Raw genomic sequence first — 21479 nt, 5'->3', positions numbered from 1 at the left:
AGACACTTTACCAAGTGCTTCACCAATTATGTGTCCACTCTGCCCATCCCAGCATGGTAAAAATGTTGAGCCTAATTGCAAGCGGCCAGCCAAAAGATATGCTGCTTTATTATGGTATTTGAAGATGAAAATGACTGTTTTTAAATATTCTCAGTGTGATATGAGGCTCCACCGACTCTTGACTCTCACCAGTTAGCCTCTTAGGTTCTCATATTTCCTCTGGGTAGATATTTCGTTGTTTGGTCTCACAGCAGCTGCATGCCAAAGGGATGGAGGGTGGTGATAGACAGATATGAATAAGAGGAATTTTAATTTATGCTTAACCAAGGTCTTCAACTTTCATTGTCCTCTTTAGCCCAATCCTTCCATTAATGTTTGATTCCTTATTACTAGTTATCAGGATAACGATTCAAAACAAATGTCAGTGATAGCATTCCTTGGATCTCCTCCTGATTAAGATTAGAGTTTATGGTGGTGTTAATTTTAAGACTTTACACCACTGACTGAAAGTGCTGTGCCACTGCAGGAGAACCAATGAACGCTGCACTCTTTGGTGCAGACTCTGTCCTAAATTTCAGGCAGGATCTGTTAGGTGTTAGTCACAAAGTGGTTGCCGACTGCCAAGTTTGCCTTCTGTTCTTATGGTAACAGCCATGAATAAACAGATGGTAGCATGAGGGAAGGCAGACATGGTCATTTTGTATAAGACTCTGAGTTCAGTTTAAGTTTTTTCTGGATCCTGATCTGTATTAATTCCCACCAGGGAGATCAAGATTTTGACTGTTTTGTGCCTTTAAAAACACAATCCTGTATTTTCAGAACAGATTTGCTACATGGTTGTAGAGGTGGAAAAGAAAGCTGACCAAATGTTTAGCCAACCCAATTTTTTAGTAAATTATCCAGGTCTTATCCATCCAAGATTTTTCCACTGCTGAAGCCTCTTAGTCAGAGGCCAAACATCCTTATGTTTTGATCTCTCCCAAAGAAAATTGGGAGAATTGATCCTGTAAAGTCTCAGCGAAGCCAAATCATTTTTTAAAAAGCCTCTTTTCTTGACTTCAACTTCTGCGATTTACACACATATTTCTCTTTGTTTTACATGATGTCTCCTCTGTGTCTGTGACAAGCTGGTCTATGAATGACAGATCATTTTCTGCAGCCAGTCTTCTGACAGTCTGCTTTTTCAAATGGTGGCATGACTTTGAATTTGGCAGGAGGCACTTGAGTTTTGTGGCACTGACTGACGAGAGACTTTAACTATTTCAAGGCACGTTTGGAGGCCTATTCATATTAAGACTGAGGAGGAACAGAGGAAGACAGCGGGAGAGAGGTGGGGCGAGTTGTGACATAATGTTGTCAGGCACGGCTCTGTCTACTGGGACTCCCATGATACCTCTCGGCTCCTCGTAAACACACTGCTAACAGCTAGGTAAGGCAGCTTCTATAAATAGCTCTCGCTGTGCTCACCACACCCACCCACCATGCTGTTCACACACACACACACACACTCACACAACCAAACACACACATTCATGCATAAATGTATGCAGTGACACATGCATGCAAGCCAGCCTCTCTCATACATAAACAAACACAGGAAGACACACACGCTACCACACTGACATGCTTTTCCTCTCTTTCTGACTGTAACTTTCTCCCTTCCTCTTCTCTCCATTGTGCACCTCCATCTCCTCTTGGCAGCCTTTACTCCTTCTATTTATCATATGCTCTGTGACAGATGGTGGATATAATAATTACCAAACAGACTAAACAGAAAGCAAATGTAAAATCTTCAGTGAGCCCCTCTGTGTTGCTCTCTCTCTCTCACACACACATATGCTTTTGCCACCTCTGACAGTCTGACAACACTTTGCAGCAGAGAAAAGAGACATGATTTCTGCAGAGGTCATCCTCAGGCAGGGTTAAAGTAATGGAAACATGCATGGACACTCATACACACTCTAATTAAGGGAAAGATAGAGATAAGAGATATGTTATATCGCCCCCATAATCACAGTGGAGCAGCAGCTCTTTTGCCCAGAGCGCCCAAACCAATCAAAGAGCCAACCATTTTTAATGAATTCTTTCATTAGAAGGAAACATCCTGATCAAAATGCAGTTTTGCTGCTAAATACTGCACCTCAATACACACCAGAATAATACTTCCGTCTCGTGCCGTTTTTTCCCTCCCTCTCTCCTCACATGCTTCTCTTCTTTTCCTCTGTAATGAATGCCCTATTTATGTCATGCAATGGCAACAATGGTAAAAGAGTTATAGATTACAGGTAAAATGTTGATGTAATAGGTCATTTCTTAATTTATTTATTATTAACTAATTTTTATCTTTATATTTTATCAATTATCACATATGTCTGAATGTAGGTCATATAATATGATCATTGATCATTGACAAATCATTGATTATCATTATTATCATGTGCGCCACCTCCGAATGTTGTTTGAGTGATTGCATCACAAATGCGTCCTCAATGTGTCTCGGTTACATTCACACCTCTAGTCAGAGCTGTCCGCTTGTGATGAGAGACACTCGTTAATGCCAGGATCTGAGCCTTAGTTGTTTTGATATTTAATTTAAACTGATTAACCAGTCAGAAATAAGTATTTTGTGTTGACAATGTAAACACTTGACCATTTTCACACAGTGTGGAGGAAACATTTCCTCTAACTCCAGCGCTACTTCAAGGAAAATCTAGTGGGAGTTAAATATTAAAGGAAAGAAAAAAAAACTTAATTAGAGGACTGAATAAAAAGTTTTCTGCGAGAACTGCCATATAGTAACTAATAATGCATGGTTAGCTATGCCTTCTGGGAAATATCTTCACAGTCAGTGTATATTTCAGTTTAGTTGAGTGACTCTGCTTGTAAGAATATATGAAAACTGTCATCATCATGTTTATTTAAACAGGGAGGGTGAAGTGCTGACTGTATTGGGAAGGACACAGTCACGTGTAAATGGCCTTATACTAAAGCTGTGTATAGCCGCAGAGAGTTTAAGAGCCACTTTGTTATTTTAGAGTCATTTCCATACAGAAACACTCCTTCAATGAATCATTTCCTTGCACCATTAGTGTGGACAGAAAATATTATGTTCCCACTGTAGCACCCCTTCCTTAACTGATGAAGTATGACCCTGTCTGAACCCTGAAGATTGGAGACGCTTTATATCATCATTGTAACATAAATAATAGCTCCCGTCAGCCTTGAGGTGTGAATCTGCCCCCAAACACATTATTCACACCTGCTCCTCTTTTTGCTTTCTTCTTTTCCTCTTACATCTCAAACATCTTCTGAGTCCATCTCCTCCTCTGCTCCTTCTTTGCTCCCATACCTTCTACTTCCTTCATTGTCTCTTAAGCTGTATAACAATTAATGAGCCTATATTTCATAATTAAGGCAAAAATAATGTCTTGTCTCTTCTCCAGTCTCTTCTGCTCTCAAGTTTTAATGAAGCTCTGATGGAGCGAAACACACCATCTGAAGAGAAAGACGATTTTCTAATTGCTTCTATGTGGACATATTTGAAATGACACCTCTGGTTTTGGTTGAACAGACTTGTCACTAATACTATCTTGCCTTTCCCAAGTACTGGAGCTTAATGTCAGAAGTGCAGCAAAGGTAATACTTATATCTCTATGCCTCCAGGTGAGGTTTTACCTGTCTTTTTATCCTCACTTCCTCTTTTTCTCTCTAGCTCCTTACACCCTTGCTGCCTCGTCACATCTCTTCATTCCCTTCCCAGTCTGTTCCAGTTTTCCTCTCTCCATCCCCCACTATCCTCTCCCCAGGCTGTATAGCAATATTTCATAATTACAGCAAAAATAATTACTCTTTTTTGTGTCAGCCCCAAGGTGTGATCACACCCCTCCCCCCTCCCTCCTGTAACCGTGAAACACACATCTTTCAGTACACTGGAGAAATGGCCGTGTTTGGGGTGTGTGGGTGTGTGGGGTCCTTGGTGCTTGTTTTGCCAAAGGCTGCCTGGCCTATAAAACCATTCCTTTCATCTTATTCAAAAACACACATCGATCTCAATACACACACACGTACTTAACATGCACACTGCAGCACCTGACAAATGGGGTCATGTGAGCATGTATGAGCCGAGCACACAAACAAGGAAATCTATTACTTCTGTTTGTCAATGTGTGCGCGCTTATGTGTAAATGGTAAACAAACACCATTAACACCCACAGCAGCTGTGGAACAAAAAAGAAAATCAATTACCTAAAAGAAATCCGTTTGCTTAGAATCAGTGTAAATGCATAATGCACTATCATTACTTTTAGCTTTAATTTGTGTTTTTCTAATACTAATTTGTATGATTGTATGATGAATCAGAACCTGAACGAGTGGTGAAACTCAAAATCCACCGCACAAATCCAACATCACCTGTGCAGGAATTTCTGCTTTTATCTCTTTTATGAGGTGATTAATTAGCTGCAACAATTAGTCAATTTATTAATTAGACAATTGACAGAAAATTACTCTGAGACTCTTTTGATAAACAAATAATTGTTTAAGTCAATTAATGAGTTCTAGCTTCTCTATGTTAATTTTTCTTTGTCTTATGGGAAAGTAAACTGAATATCATTGAGCTTTATGCTGTTCATAAGAATATCAAAGTAATTTTAAGGAAGCTGTGATAGCTAAAACAATCGATTAATCAAGAAAATAATCTAAAGATCAATCCATAATGAGAATAACCATTAGTTAGCCCTATTTTGGACTGATGCTACCTTTGCCTTCAGAAAAGTGATGGGCATTTTGTGTAACACACTCTATGGGATCTGAAATTTGTGAAATAGCACAATTCATTTGCTTTTTTGCAAAGGAAAACATGTTGAAAGAAACCAATGAACAGATGCATTATGAAACAGACAAGAAAATGTGTCCGGCCTTTACCTAACAGCTTCAGCTTCATTTCTCTCCAACAAGCAACAGTCTAACCTCACTGCTATCCACCATCCACTCACATCAAATAACATCCAGCCCTCTCTCCCTTTGCTCTCTCCCCTCCATGTTTTTCTCTGTGAATTTATGTTTCCTGTTATTTGTGATCTTTGATCCGTTATCTGCTTTGGCCCCAGGGTTGATATCAAGAAATGACACTCAAATCTTATTTCTTCTGGGCTCACCCAGGCTCAAATGGCCACTAAATCTTATTTTCCTATTCCCCGGTGGCCTCTAACCGAGTTTAACAGGCTACTACCAGGAACGAGAAGGGTTTTCCAAAACCTTAACCCCTAAAGCCAGTCGCACAACAGCTACAAACAGAATACTGAAAACAAAGTGGAAGGTACATGAATATGTACATCATCGGTGACCTGAAATAACACTTTGCCCTTATTTGATTATCTTTAACTAGTTAGCATAGAGTAGTGTTGCTAAAAACGAAGCTAAATCATTTATGTGGCTCTTTGAAATCCTAAAAATGTAGCGACGATTGCTAACACCAACCAGCTTATCCTCGACTCCTTGTTTTACAAAATCTCTCTCTCTCAAAAAATAAAAAAACAAAAAGGCTGATGTTTGCCATTTTGCAATGCTGTATTAGACTTTAAATCATTCATCATTAGTATAAAAGAGAGTAATTGGAGATGCATAGTTCTTGAGGGTGCTGTGTTATCACTTACTGGCACAGTGGCTCTTGTTCCCTCAGCCACATTTAGAAATGCTCCTTAAATATTGTTTCACCCACGTAGGCCGATGATAACTGGGTTTATTCCTTCAAGGGGACACTTGGGGAGCTCCTGGAAAGACACAACAGTGTTGCATAATCACTGCCACAGAGCTCTGAGCATTTTCTATTGTGCAAATGTTTTCTTTTTAAAATATCATTCATTAACATAGTGCACAAGACTTGGTTGGTGATCAGTTTTAAATGAGACTGCTCTCCGGTGCAAAGTACTGTTGCTTCACTTGAGGATAGCAGTTTAGAGAGTAAATTACCATCATCACAGCATAGAAAATACCATCAAATCACACTTTTTTCCCAGATTTGACTGAGTAATCATTAACAAAAATACTCACAGGCAAGTAAACAATTGATTGAACAGAGCTGCCTTTGTTTCTGCCTGCCACTGTGCAGGAAAGTTAGTTTCCTGCCTTGAAATGAAGCCACAGTGGGCTGTTGTTGTTGTTAGGGCTGCTCGGCATAGTAATTACTGAGGGGAACCCCAAAGTACAAAGACCACAGAGAATGGGAGAGAGAAAAAGTGCAGGAGAGTGTGGCCAGGATGACAAACTGTTTCCTGTTGCTACTGAACCCTCTCACCTTCATAGAAATACACCACTTAGAACAGAATTATAATTCACTAGAGGTATAATAAGGTGAACTACAGAAAGAAGCCCTTAGTAGTAGTAGTAGTAGTAGTAGTAGTATCATTTTTCTATATGTAATGTACCCATCTCTGTCATAAAACATTTAGCTTCAGGTTTGATGTGTCCTCTATCAGTCAACAAATGAATGTATGTTTATATGGAGCATCAATTTGAAGAGTCTTGAAATCCTGAAAGCAAGAAGATGATGAGGCGAAGAGGAAGATGAAGAAAATATTCTGCGTCCTAATTGCTCTATAATTAAAAGTAAACAATGACCAGTATCTATTTAAGTGCAATGTTTGTGTTGTACTGATGTACTGAGTAGCTACCTGCTAGGACGTCCCAGAAATGTGAAGGGGATAGCTGCCTCAGCATCAATAGCTCAATCTCTGACTGTCAAACATCTCACAGACTATATGTCTACATGGGTGACCTTCTGTGTTTACATATTCAAACACAAGGACACAGGCTGTGCCAATGTGGGTGAACCTTAATACTAAAAATGTCCCATTTATTCCACTGAGAGATGTTTGAACAGGGCCGGTACAACCACTGTCTATTCTGTGAGTTCTGCTTCTGTGTTTTCCCTGCTCTTCTTTTCCTTCTGGCTTTGTGTCGAGTCCAATAATGACCACATTGTTGTGGTGCCACCAGCATCACTGGTGGCTAAATGCTTGACTTACTCTCTCACACACACACACACAGGTCTGCAGAGCCTACATTCTTGGCTGAGAGCAGGCCTGTTACTTGTGTGTGTCCATGTGTAAAGGACAGAGTGAGCTAGTTTGCTACTTTAAAAAAAAAAAAAAAAAAAAAAAAATGCTGTTGTGTTTGTTCACATGTGTTACTGTAGCCTGTCTATCTGTGCCTAGTTGAATGCATCTGAGTTTATGTGAGAGAGGAAGAGAGAGAGTTACTTGGCCAAGGCAGTGGAAAATGTGCAGGCCAGAGACGATGACGTTGGCAGAGTGGAGAAGAACACATTACTTCCTGAAAACCTATTCAACACTTTGACTAAACACTCTTCAACAGTCCTCCTCTCTCTCTCTCTCTCTCTCTGTCTCTTCTCTCTGTCTTACATTGGCTCCAGCTGAGACTCTGTTTTTAACTCATTGAGGTTTGGACGGCAGTCTAAAGTGTAACTATATGAAAGAGGATTCAGGTTTTGCTGTTAAAGGTTTTCTAGCTGCTAATCTTTTGCTCCTGGTTGGTAATCTTCATTTTTATTAATATTAATCTCTCTTAAAATAATTTTATTGTATTCATGTTTAAAAATGTTTTACTATCCATTTTGTTTCTTGCCTTTTATGTATTTTATTGCCTTTATTCCATTTTTATCATTTCATTTTACTGTATGAGAGCTGCTATTCTAATATTAATTTATAAATAAAGTGCATTTTACTAGGGTGCTAAATTATATAGTACACGAGAATGTCATCCTATTAATTACCATATGCCGTTTATGGGAGCTTTTACTTTTGCTATTACATACCTAACACATTAGGTATGTAATAGTCCTTCCAGAAAAAAAAAACAAACACAAAAAAACAAACAAAAAAAAAACCCAAAAAAAAACAGAAAGTCCCTCAAGGATTATTACTTAAAGTCGTGACAAGGTGTTTTATGACAAAAATACACAACTAAATTAGCATTAAAAAAAGAAACAAAATACTGCACCTTACTTTCAATCCCTTTGAGCTGTCTTATTACACTCATGCTGCAAGGACACATGATTATATGATTTTAATGCACATGCTAATCATTTGCATGCTGCTATCATCACCCATCCTTCTTGAACCAGATGCTCCCCCCACTCAGGACTCAATAATTCTGTTCAGCCCTGAAGCAGCACAAACACAAGGGCACACACATGACAAACACACACACACACACACTCACATATATACTTACTGGGTCAGGTAATTAACAGTCTGTAGATCTGAGCTAGCTTTAATCTAATCAAACCACCCAGCCTCAAGTTCCCCCCATGGGTTTGCACAACATTTTATGCACACACACTCTTCCTTTTCTGTCTTTCATCCACAGATTTGCCATTTTTGCCTGGAAGATTTGTAATAATTTAACACACACCTGTCCTATTTTTAGGATCTGTGCCAGATCACAGCTCATGTTTTATTTGTAATCACGTTATTATATTCCTGTTGGGTGGGTCCTCTTCAGCCTTTATAACAGAACATTATTATTTGTTTGTTTTTGCTGTGGGCAGAATTTTGGTTGAGATGGGTTTTTTTTTATCATGTGTTAAAATCACACTAAAAAACTGGGATGAAAAGAACCTGGTAAAATTTAATAAATAAAAAACAGCAAAAATTAAAGAAACCAGAATATAATCACACAGGTTTAAAGCTCCTGCAGGCCAGTATTAACTCTGCTGTGATTTCAAATGCAGACATCATCATTACAGAAAGAAAAAAGTGCCGATTCTGTGTCGTACCCTAATAGACCCAGTGCAGATACCATATATTTGAGTCTGAAGTTCACCTCCAGCAGATTTGCCTGATAATATGAAACAAATAGATTTAAGTCAGAGAGACGTGATGTATTCCATTTGTATTTCTGTCCTTGCATAAAACTAAAGTTAATTAGTGCTCACTGTGCCGTAAAGACAAACTCAGTCATGATGCCACACATTGAAACAAGCCCAATTAAATTTCAAGGTTTTGTTTCAAGGTCTTTGTCAAAGTGCACAAAGCCCATAACAGAGACGCTGAGGCAAAAATACATTCATCTGTTTTATCCTACCTTCTCGAGTCTCAAGCGTTTTTAGGCAGGTGTGTTTACATCTGTATAAACCACTAATAACATGAGCAACATGAGTAATGCTAAGCTAAACAACAGTATCATCAGATCAGACAATGTATATGTTGAGTCACTTAGCAGCATCACACAATTTGAACTGAGCCTTGTATAGAAGCGGTTATTGTGAAATGCTAACAATTCACAATGTGATGACATTAGCAGGAATATAGAGAAATGCCAAGCAATGCAAGCTGGTCTATGAACTGTCCAAGCAGATCTCTGTGTGCAGTAATTCAGTCCTAAACTCGATATCGTTACACTCCTCTAGCCGACAATTTCGTCATTAGAGAGATTTTTCGTGCTACTACAGTTCCCGTTATTATTTCTGCAGCGATGACATGGTTTATTCATCTGTTAAGTTTCAGTGTGTGTTGCACTGAGAATAGGCAGCTGCAGTTGTCTGAGAAATAACTTCTGCCTGAGGGCTGCCTCCTGCCTCTTACTAAGAGAGAGATTGAGAGCACTGTGGATGAAGGGAAGAAGGAGTGCAAGAGGATGGAAAGAGGGAAAACATTTCTGCGACTTGGTTTAGCCCTCAGGAGAATGGAACTGAACAACAACACAGAAACCCATCCACTCCGAAACACACACACACACACACAGACATACAAAGAGTAACACAGGGACAAGTGGCTCCGTCTTTGCTCTTGGACAAATTTTCTGGCTCATTGGGTCCTTTTAGAAATAGCAGGCAGCAGCCGTTACAAGGGCCTGCCTGTAGCTAGAACGACAATGAGACCCATAAACTCATAAAAGTCTAGTTATTGTCCTATTTGTTCTGGGTCATGTCCACTTGTGCTTCATATAACCTGGCAATTGTGTCCCTGACCATCCCCATATCTCAAGCAGGTTCATTTCCAAGACCTGACCAAACAGTAAATGTGTCATAAGTTTTAATATTTTCCTTTAGCTCAGTTTGGCCAGGAGTGATTTAACACATCCCACACATGGGACACAAAGTCAGCTGTTAGCAGCAGCTTTACAAAGACAGTAACATGTGGATTAGAGGTTTCTTTGGGACAAAGATGCGAAAAGGCATTTACATGGATTAAAATGTGACTGCTGTCATCTGCTTCACTGATGATTTAAGTGGGATAGGCAGCTACTTGCCATCTCAGCTAACTCTACTGAGCAGTTCAGTGCTTTATGGCTTTGTCAATCTTGCCTACAAAGCTGTACTATCAGTATATTGGAGCAGTTCCAGCCTGCAGTGGACTTCCCCTACCTCCTAGCACAATGAATATGAGAATAAACAGGCCCACTGGAAATATGATTATTCTAACAATCATCTTGTGAACCTCTAGGCCAACTGTTGCCTACAGTACACCAGTTCTGCTCAGGGACAAGAGTTCATGATAAAATGGCAAACATTTGTGCAAATAACTCCAATAAAAATTGAGCCAATAAGATATTTGATATAACCAGCTTCTTGTTCCTATGTTAAAAAAAAAACAAACAAAAAAAAAACACGATCATCACAAAACTCTCAGTACAAAAGCTGTTACATGATGCAGCACCTTCCTGTTCTAGGACAGGAGGACTGTTGTTACACTCTCCTCACAGGAAAAGTCACATTTTGTTCTGTGTAGATATTAAAACTCCACTAGCCGTCCTGTGCCAGGAACAGGATAGACCCAAAACAAAATACAGGGTGTTCCAGGTCCCTGTCAAATAGAGAGACTGAAGTTACTTTTTAGAGGAAAACGTTAAACTGTTCATATTTTAGTTTCCCATCCAAGGTAAGAACAGTTTGTGTTATTGGTGTTTTATCAGCACAAAAGCAAACTCATCCAAAAACTGACACCATCTACTGACTAGTCACATTCATGGTAATGGTTTTGATGATATTGATGTTGTTTAATAATACAAAATCCCAGAGCTCAGCAGGGATAAGTTTCCTCTTTATATGATTATGTTGATAGCATTACTAAAGATATTACACAATGGAGAGATGGACAGGATGAGAGGACTGATTCACCACAAGAGGAAGACTAACCCGTGATTCAGACTCATATAACAATCAAGTACAAACGCAGCACGGTGACATGTCACAGCTAAAGTCATTATTTCATTAAAGGGTAGACAGGAAGGCCATTACTGATCAAATATAGATCCAGACAGCTACCAATCACCAACCTGGATATCCATAGATACACACACACACCATTGCAGCTGGGGCCTAGTGTCTCACAGAAGAGAGACAAAATCTACAACACAATTTAACAAGACTGAACTGTAGTCTGCACTGAAAAGCACCCTTATAGTTCCCTCTTTTTGCAGATCATGCATTGATAACACGTTTTCATCAGCTTGCAAAGGCAAGACATTACAACAGCCATTACAACAAGCCATTAATAACACTGCATCAGCCACAATTAAATTAAAGCTTTTCTGTCTGGTTGAAAAATAAAATCATAAATCATCCTAAGAATGGGTTTTGGTTGACAAGGTTAATGAAGAGTCAGAATGAGGTAAACTCTGTACGACACTGGAGGATGCTAAACTTTAAGTTTGCCCTTTTCAATCTCTCTTATTGTTCTACACTCTTCTTATCTCTTCTCCGAGTCTGAAAGCTATATATGACCAACCACCCGAACTGCCATCGTGCAGCCTCACTGTCATTAGGACAGGCTAATTTCCCAAAATGAAATGATAGAGAAATAAAAAGGACTTGAAAATAAAATGGTAAAAACTGATGTAGAAGAAGCCAAGATATCCTGATTCGTAGTCTCTAGAATAGATCAAACTCAAAAATCCCTACACTTCCCTTAATGCAACTCAAATGGCATCTTCCATCCCTGCATTCATGTGGTGTTAGAACAATCGGAAAAGTGAATTTCCAACTGGGAAAATTCATGTGAACACCCCCTCAAGTCAGGACAACAACTCTTTTTTGCTTTAATTTAATTTGTATTACGGTATTAGATTGAAAGCATTGGTTACTGTCCACGAGTGACCTATATTATTATTAGAAAATATTTATTGGCAGGAACCCTGATAATAAGTAACAAATACTGTTTTAATGATCTGAGCATTCAAATACAGCACATCATCTTTGTTGTTTCCACATTCTGACTTAAAAGCACATAAACACACTGAAGTCAGAAGAATGATTTACCAACTCAGAAAATGGGACAAACCAAGGAGCATATGGATGCAGCATTTGTTACTCCTCCCCGCCTGGTAAATGTCTGTCAAACTCCACACTCCCAATTTATGATACATAGTTTCTCTTAAAGGTCTCCAAGGTGAGATGACTCTGACCTCTCAGGCTTGACCAAGCTCCTTCAGAGCCATGAAAGAAATGATAGGGTCTGGGTTTTACTCCACAATGACAGTTAAATAGATCCTAGCAGGCTAATCTACTCTATTAAAATGCACTTGACAGCGGGTCATGATAACATGATGCCATTTGCCTCTAAATGCATATCACCTTACTGTCACTCACAATGCTGTATGCAAACAAAATGTCGACACAGCCTGCACGGTGAAAGCTACACAATAGCAGAGCAGCAGGCACAGCACTGAGACAGTCAAGCAGCAGTCTCAGGCACATTACTGAGAGCATTTTCTGGTCCTGTACACAATCAGTGTAATTACATGCATAAAATAGAGACGCTAACTTTAAAAATAAGCCTCAAGTTGTGGTTACACACATACACCATTATGCAGCCTGTGTAGACAGAAGAATTCATTAAATAAAATATGCTCCATCGGACGTGCACAACAGAAAAATGTGCATCAAGAGCCCTGCATTAAAACAATACAGGGGCTGTGTTATGGGGGTGTGTTGTTGAAGGTGTAGTTGGAGTGACAGATTATGTGTTGCACGTGAAAACACAACTATCATAGCAGCAATTATTTTATCTTGTGTCCCAGTGACTGCAAAGGGAACAGCAGAAATGTGCCATTCACTTTTAATTTACCAGGAATGTGGACTTGCATGTATTCGACTGGCCGATGCACCACCTTGACAGATTCAAATAAATGAGAGGATTGCATTGTTTCTTCACATTGTTACATGTGCACTGGACAGCTGAGACAACGAGCTACCACAAATACCAGAATGGTTTTGGTATTGACCAACTGTCAGCTCTTCCAACAACTCACTGGCTCTTATCCAGATACACACAGGGAATAAGAGAGGAAATGTTTCATGGCTACACCCCTCTCTTTTGGTGTCTCTGTCATACTTCTGCCTCTATAAGACAATTCCTCACCAGCTTATACGACATCTGTCACCACAAACTAACCCTCTGCGAACAAAGCGTGTCCTCAGAGACAGAGAGGAGCGATGTGAGCCGGGTTAACACTGCATTGTCAGCACGCGAGCGCATGCTCTGTAGAGCGCTGGGTTCACACACACAAACGCACACACACAGACTGACACACTAGAGATCAGAGCACCAGAGCTGTCACTGGGGTCAGTCGGGAGACGTGCGATATCTTGACAGAGCTGAAGTGTTCACTGACACAGAAACACACACACAACACACTGCAGAGCCTCACAGTCTGTCCCTGTCCCTTTGTGTGACCAAGAGTGTGTGTGCATGTGTACTTAAAGGATGTATGTGTTCTGTCTACATGAAGACATGCAAGCCTTTGGTAACACTTTAGCTCAAACTGGTTTGTAAATGCATTTTAAGTGCACTGTAAATTGTTTTTTTAATTCCTGGATCTGAAGGAAAATAAATAAAATTCTAATTTGCATTTAAAAATAAGACACTGTGGCCAGCTACACTGATGTAGTGTGACACATATGGGGAAATACTGCAAGTGTCACGTGTAGAACAACATCAAATACATTGAGAGGTGTTTCTTTTAATGAGCTCCCAGGACACACAGTCTCCTGCTATATGAAGCCGTCTCACCAGGGTGAGAGACAGGTGTCGACATCTGGTTGTTTTCTAGTTATGAAACTGTGTGGAGTCGAATCTTGGAGAGACACGCTCTCCTTTATTCTTACTGTGGGATTTTTTTTCTCATGTTAACATTTAAATTTCCATCTCAAAATCTGTAGTGATTTTGTGGCTGTTTTCAGATCATGTATTTTATATCTGCAGGAGAAGATAAATTTGTTTGGAATAAATAAAGAACTGGTTGGTTTTTAATTTAGTCCTAGCACTGTGTGAGTTAATTGTTTGGTCATCGTTAACATTATCACATTATTCATGCTCTAACATTATTCACACCTGTACTCATGCTACATTGGAAGATATGGAAGAAAAGCCACTGAAATCTACATAAAAGCTGGAGAGTTTTAATTCCTGTATTACTTTTGTATATTCAAAAACCATGACAAAATACACTATTTTCTCACTGCATACAAATCTGACTGGAATAATATTTTATGTAGAGACACAACTTTAATTCACTTTCTACTCCACACTGCTATTTTAATTTTTTGAAATAAATTCAAGCAGCCTCTTACCTGAGCTCACCTTGTGTTGCGTCTCCAGTATCATCATGGCACAGATGCACGGTAGGATCCTGCTGCCTCATTCTGCCTCTGAAATGTGAGGATGATGTAGATAATGTCACAAAAGGTGATATAATAATCTGACATCACTTTGGTTCAGATATTTATGTTAATAATGAAATCTTATGTTCACCTCTTTCCTTTCCCCCTTCAGTCCAATCAGCGTCTGGGATGTCAGCTCATTCTGATTAAGGACATTATACCCTGTCAAACACAGGTGTTACTAATGACAACTAATTAAGTGTAGTGTATTCAATTCATTGTGTATGCTGCAGAAGTACCAGCCGTCAAACGCAACAAAATACAGTACTGAAGTAAATATTTGAGATATGTGTACTAATACAACTAATACACTGTATATCAGAGAAAATATGTTTTCTCCTCTACATTAATATCTGACAGCTGCAGTTACTTTTCACTGTAAGATGCATATAAAACATGATGCATTTTTAAAATATGAAGCACTATTGCAGATTAAAATTACCCAACAACAACAAATTTAATAAATAAATAAATAAAATTAGCTCTGCCCTTATGCATTTCAACTTGAGTAACATATTTTTATTTTGAAGGTGTTTTTACAGTGACAAGCCAAAGGACAATTATAACAGCTGTCAGCCCGCCTGTTTTACCTGTGATTAGCCCAGTCTACCACATGGCCCAGCTTACAACAGTTTTAAACTCACCTTTCTTCAAACTCGCCTCTTTTCATATCTGTACAGCGTTTTTATTTTATTACTGTACTGAGTGAAAACATCAGTCTTTGGCTTCATTATGCGCAATTTGTACCATTATCCCACCTGTGGACCCACGGACTGAACCATTTCCTCATCGCTACGAGGGGGGGTGTGAGAAAGAGCGTTTTACTTTTATAGGGACAAATTAATCTTATTAAGATGCTATTAGCAATTTATAATTATATTTTTGCTCAGATTTCCATATGAATTGTTTCTGAAGCCTAGGAGGGCGCACAAAGAGCAGTTTGTTTATTCTCTAATTTACGTCTTCCCCTGTAATTGTTTTAAATGGCCTCCTTTAATTGATTGATTCACAGCAGTAGTTAAGTGTTAGCATTAGCAGTAACAGTGTTAGCTTCATGTGATTTAGAGGAAGATGAAGAAGGAGTATTTCTGCTTCTGAACAAGTGTACAAACAGAATTGAAAGCCGATTACTTTCCAGTTCTCTCTTCACTAGAAAAGTGAGTAATTTAGCTTAAATTGAGTCTTTCAACTGCTCCAGTAGTTATGAGTTAAAGGCTTTTTCATCTTGTGATTGTTTCTCTCCAGCAACATAATAATTGGATATTGTTTGATTAATGTTTTTTTTTTTTTTTTTGCTTTCTTTGTCTTAAACTGTTTGTATTTTAAAAGTAGGATCATGCTGAGCTGCTCAGGCTTTGCCCTCATTTTGTTAAAGTCTTTGTGTGTTTGTGTCAAGACTCAGCAAGCTGTGAGTGGGAGGACAGGCCACATACAGTAGCTGCTTGAAACTCCCAGCTGGAAGCATAATGGATATTGGATTAGGCATCTCAGTCCCCCTTGGTAAACTCAAACACCCACCATGCACCATGGCCTTGCACAACTGAGAACAGGACTGCTTCTGCAAACTTAAGGTGAGGTTAGAAATCATCTATCTATTTGAAGTGCTTCACTGTTTTCTTTTGACTGGGTCCCAAACACAACACATTCAAACCAAATTTCAGTCAGTTTCCTACCGAATGTCAAGATAATCTAAGGTTGGCTGAGCCCCATAGCCTACAAAACAGTTTATATAATAGTACAGTAAGCACACGCTGTATGTACAGCATGAATGATATCAAGTGGCGGTACTCAGCTGGCTGATAAGACTCTCCCTTGTTCTACCGATAAAAAAAACCTTGGTTCGACCTTGCCAAGCTGGCAGCATGGTTTTAATGTAAGCTGTTAGAAGTAGATAAAGACAAAAAAATTCATCAGAGTGGTGAAAGCTGTTGTCCAGTAATAGATAAATAATTATGGGCTTAGAGTATGTATATTACTTTGAGAAAATTAGCCTCATTATGTGGTATTAGGCTGCAGGCAAACAAGTCCCTCCTGTCAGATTAAGGTGTGAATCATAAAAAGACTATTAACCATCAGGTATTTAAGAGAATAATGTATGAGAGTTAAGTGTCAACAGGTTTTCCTGTGGCGTTACCAATATATTCCTTGAGAAACAGTGAGAGAAAATATTAAATATGAAGATGTGGGTCCATAATCCTGTTTATTTGTGTTGGGTTGTTTAATTAGGACTAAACATGGATTTTCCCTGTATTTAAATCTAATTAGGGTCCGATTTCTTCCTTGTGAGAAGAAAGAGGAAATTACATGAAGACTTATCTCTCAACCACAACACTGAGTTTAAAGGCAGAGTTATTGTGCTGTTTATTACTGTGCAGTTAACAGAGGAATGCATCACGTGCTTGAAACAATGGCTCTAATATGATGCATCATTTCAATTCTGCTTCCCAATTCAAGAGCAGCCTTATTCTCAAAATCCCATGCATCTACTTGTACTGTAATTGAAAGCATGTTATCGTGAGAAGGCAAACAAATAATCTGAATATATTAAATGAGATTAAATGTTTGGTTAATTATGTTTTTATATATGATCTTACTAAAATTGTTTACCAATTGTAAATTAGGCAAAATGTAAAGGCTTTAATTTGAAATGGAAAAGCCAATAAAAAAAAGCAAAATGTGACAATTAAAAAATGACCAACACTTACAGTGTGTAGGTTTTCCTTAAAGGCATTTACTGCACACATACACACACACACACACACACACACACACACACACACACACACACACACACACACACACACGACAAATGAGCACAGGAAACATTTGTGGGACCTGACTCAAGCGCATTTTTATTGAACGTTTATAACTGTTAAAAACATGTATAAAATTGGTCCTGTTTCAGAAACAAGGCACGCATAGTCATGTCAATGTTCAGTGTTCATGTCATTATTAGCATTATCATTTATCAACATCATCATCAGCATGTTCCATCTCAGTATTTGTCTAATAGTAGTATCAAGCATTCCCTAATATAAAAACACGTTCCAATTTTTTTTTTTCCACAGAGGTTAAAATTTTATTCCGAGCAGCAAGACAATATTCATGCAAAGACGGGAGTGGAGGAGAAGATGCGAGCTGACTGGACAGACAGGCTGACGGGTCTTTAATAGTAGGTCTCCCGCTCCACCCAACCTGGACACACAAGGAGGGAAAACAAACACACACAAGATTTAGAGGCAACTTCTTGGATAGGTTTCATATTTATACTTTTTATATGATTTAAATTAGAGGAATAGGACCTAAATTTGTCCACCCACGCAGAGCTTAAAAATTATCCACAGGGCAGGGGTTGAGAGGAAAACATGAGGGAAAAGTGCAGCAGAGAGGGAGGAAGAGGCACAAATGTGCAGAAAAACAAGAGTGCAGAGGGAGAGAGAAGTTTGAAAGATAATAAAAGCATGGATTCTGGGCTCACCTCCTGGGCTGCGTCTGAGGATCAGCTTACGGATTTCATCATAGATAAAGATGAGCAGGGAGTAGGGGAAGGCGCAGAACCACCAGTTGGGCCTGGAAAACACACACAAAAAGAAATGAGAAACTGATCCAGAGGCCCAAGCCCAGATGGACAACATGTGGAATAAGCACGATTACAGATTAACCCAGCTATGCACATGGCTTACTGGTGGATTGCGAGGTGGGTTTTTGTGTTTTAACTCACTTGAGAGGGTACATTCTGAGGGCGACGTCCATGCCTGGACAATAGGAGAGGAAGGCAGCCAGGGCGGTCTCCTCAAACAGCCCAAAGATCAGGATCTTGTTCCTGAAACACACAAGGCAACACTGAAGATCAGCTGTTTGGGAAAATAAAATCTAAAAAATAAGACAAATTCAGCTTTTTGAATATAGTTCATCTTCTTTATAGCCCAAAATAAACATCCACTACCATCTAACATCCATGGAGTTGGTGGAAGAAACTGCTGCTTGTTGTTCTACTCACTTCATGCCCTGCTGGAAGACAGAGTTCCTCCTGGTCTTACAGATGATCAGATCGGCCCACTGCACGATGACGATGCTGACGAAGAAAGCCGTGTGGCAGGTAAACTCCACGATCTTCCTCTGCTCGTAGGTCTGACCAAAAAAAAGAAAATACAAGTTTAACTAGAGTTAATACCAGGTGTTGATGGCCAACTTCTAACCTTTACTTTGTGGTCTGTGCAATAAATGCTACTGACCCACTGCTGTCCATAGCTGTCCTCCAGGTCATTGACGTATTTATTATCCCAGGACACTCTGATGCCCAGCAGGGTGGAAGGCAGGAAGCCGTTTTCAGCCAGAATCACAAAGTAGGTGAAGAAGCCTGCCAGCGCCTGGATCATACCTGCAGGACAGATGTGACAGGATGAAGAAATCTGACACTAAATTATATCTGATATGTTATAATGTTTTAATCAGTGACTGAAATGAGTTTGTCCTTTAAGCAGTTTCAGACTGAATGAATAAATGTACTTAATTTGTCTGTTTAGAATTTGAAATTAAAGGAGGGATCAATAAATGATTAGGTAAACAAATTGGGTTCGTTGTCTTTTGGCGAAATAAGATGAATGAGAAAGTGAAAGACTGAATCACTAAATTTAATTAGTCTTTTGGGGAAAATTCAGAACTAAACTATTACTAACTACTAAATAAATGAGATTAGATTGTCCTCAGAGGAATAAAGAGGTTTTAATAAAATAAAACTGATTTACTGGTCTTTTAGTAAATGATGATTTTAAATGTTTGGCAAGATGCAAAGACTTAGAATAGGAGAATTAATAGAGTTGGGTTTTATCAAGAGGGTGAAAATATAGATTTTTTAAAAAGTTAAAAATCAAAATTATTATATACATATTTCTTTTTAAATGACAAGTGATATGCTCTTATTAAAACACAGTGGTCAGAAAGGAAAAAGGGGCAACAGAAATTTCAGGTTTGATGAATGAAAAACTAGTCCCAACAAATGATTTGCTTGTATTTTGCTCTTATATGGTATTTCAGGAAGTTGAGGAGGGCTTCTTTCCTATTCTTGGCTTCATTACCCAAGAGGGAGAAATCAAAAGCCAGAGGCACAGCTCTATCATCACTCAAACACACAAACACACACACACACTCTGTTTCTCTATCAGCACAAGCCTATTTCTGGTGCATGCCACTCTTCTGCTTATCTTGGACCACCCAGATACTGAGCTGCCTTTCCAGAAAAATCTACCAAGGAACCATGGATAGCAGACTCCTGGCTCCGCTTTGATTTGAAATCAAGATTTACCAATCTGTCCGTAGGCTATGCTGATGAGCCTCTCGTTCACCAGTTTGTCTGTTTTGGGGTTTCGGGGCTGCCTCTTCATGATGTCGCTCTCAGCTGCTTCATAAGCCAGGGAGATGGCTGGGACCTGGGAGACAGGACACAGCAATATTCAATGAACACATTAACACAATAACTTAAAGAAAAATGAAGTTATTTTCCATAGCTTTCTTTGTTATAGTGCATGAGTCCCTCATTTGTAAAATCCAATGCTATTGCAATACAAAGGCAGTGAGAGAAAATCAATCAATCAGTCCTCACCATGTCAGTTCCCAGGTCGATACAGAGGATGGTGACAGTTCCCAGGGGCAGAGGGATGTTGGCGATGATGAAGAGGAGGAAGGGTGTGATCTCAGGGATGTTACTGGTCAGAGTGTAAGCGATGGACTTCTTCAAGTTGTCAAAGATCAGACGACCTGATGAGAATATGACACAGGTGAATAAAGCCATTGTTTGAATGATTTTAACCGCCCAGCCAAATAAAACCAAAAAAATCTCTTACCTTCTTCCACGCCAGTAACGATGGAGGCGAAGTTGTCGTCCAGCAGGATCATGTCAGCAGCCTGCTTAGAGACGTCAGATCCAGCGATTCCCATGGCAACACCAATGTCAGCCTTCTTCAGAGCAGGAGAGTCGTTCACACCATCACCTGTCACAGCCACAATGGCACCCTGGAGAGAGGGAAGAGCAAAGTGTTCAGAGCGTAATAACTCCTGAGTGTGGAAATTAGATTCAGAAAGATAAGAAGGAAAACTTCAATTTTTTCTTCCATGTTTCATAATCAAGATTCAAGATTTTATTTGTTCAGCTACCAGTTGTATTTCTATCTTTGGAGTGGCGGTTGCCCTAAAAATATTAGAGATTTTTATGTAGAGAAATAGAGGAGCAAAGAATGTAACACAAAAGAAACATTTGACTTCAGCTGACATGAGAAATCAAACTGATTTGTATAAATAAATAAAAAAAAACTGAATTGAGATAACAGGTGGCACTTCTTTTTCAGAGAAAAGTCACCATTCCTAGTTTTTGAGTGACGTTTCCATTTTCTGAAGTTACACATAATAATTTCCTGTTGTGTGAAAGACAAGCCCCAGAGTTTTGAAAGGTTTCCGTGCAATTCTGCTTTATTTGACAGCACAGACAGCCGTGATAAAAGTGAATAAGAAACTGGTATTCTGGAAGAAAATGTTTTGATCTTAAGGTGACTACAGATAAAAAAGATAAATAAGTGACTTTACAAATATTACTTTCCCACACAGTGTCAATATTTGGGCTTTATTATAGATGGTGTGAGGAATCAAGTTGGCAGGAACATAATTTATATATTAATAGCTGCCCACTGCAAAGACTATAATTCATTTGACTCTGCTCCTTTAAGCTCAGATCCTCCTTCGAGTGAATAGAGAGACATTTGAAGTCTAACCTCCACAATAGCTTGGACAAGACTCTGTGGCT

At 39.1% G+C, this 21479-nt stretch overlaps 1 protein-coding gene and 2 long non-coding RNA genes across 8 annotated transcripts in view; 1 reads left to right on the top strand and 2 right to left on the bottom strand.

Annotated features, from left to right (window-relative positions):
* LOC139609766 (uncharacterized) overlaps positions 1 to 16398 on the bottom strand; it is a 177757-nt gene extending 161359 nt beyond the window's left edge. For 5 of the 6 annotated variants that reach the window (XR_011685350.1, XR_011685346.1, XR_011685349.1 and 2 more), the window contains exons 1-4: positions 15324 to 16398; positions 14775 to 14845; positions 14594 to 14671; positions 5655 to 5771 (exon numbers count right to left, since the gene is read on the bottom strand). This is a non-coding gene — a long non-coding RNA (uncharacterized lncRNA). The remainder of the gene's footprint in view (positions 1 to 5654; positions 5772 to 14593; positions 14672 to 14774; positions 14846 to 15323) is intronic. The other variant, XR_011685345.1, reaches the window with a different exon arrangement.
* Positions 15701 to 19254, top strand: LOC139609765 (uncharacterized). Its single transcript, XR_011685344.1, has 5 exons — positions 15701 to 15840; positions 16080 to 16254; positions 17752 to 17855; positions 18609 to 18782; positions 18971 to 19254. It is a non-coding gene; the product is annotated as an uncharacterized lncRNA (long non-coding RNA).
* Positions 17509 to 21479, bottom strand: part of LOC139609759 (sodium/potassium-transporting ATPase subunit alpha-1) — a 24355-nt gene continuing 20384 nt past the window's right edge. Inside the window, exons 16-23 of the mRNA XM_071464718.1 lie at positions 20527 to 20695; positions 20286 to 20440; positions 19989 to 20112; positions 18919 to 19064; positions 18684 to 18814; positions 18405 to 18506; positions 18162 to 18253; positions 17509 to 17878 (exon numbers count right to left, since the gene is read on the bottom strand). Coding sequence (XP_071320819.1) covers positions 17850 to 17878; positions 18162 to 18253; positions 18405 to 18506; positions 18684 to 18814; positions 18919 to 19064; positions 19989 to 20112; positions 20286 to 20440; positions 20527 to 20695 — 948 coding nt within the window. The 3' untranslated portion in view covers positions 17509 to 17849. The remainder of the gene's footprint in view (positions 17879 to 18161; positions 18254 to 18404; positions 18507 to 18683; positions 18815 to 18918; positions 19065 to 19988; positions 20113 to 20285; positions 20441 to 20526; positions 20696 to 21479) is intronic.

This window comes from Trachinotus anak, unplaced genomic scaffold (assembly GCF_046630095.1).
Source record: "Trachinotus anak isolate AG129_WGS33_773 ecotype Australia unplaced genomic scaffold, CSIRO_AGI_Tana_v1 ptg000026l, whole genome shotgun sequence".
NCBI classification, from domain to species: domain Eukaryota; kingdom Metazoa; phylum Chordata; class Actinopteri; order Carangiformes; family Carangidae; genus Trachinotus; species Trachinotus anak.
The sequence above is the reverse complement of the archived record's forward strand: the minus strand, read 5'-3'. Positions and strand labels throughout refer to the sequence as shown.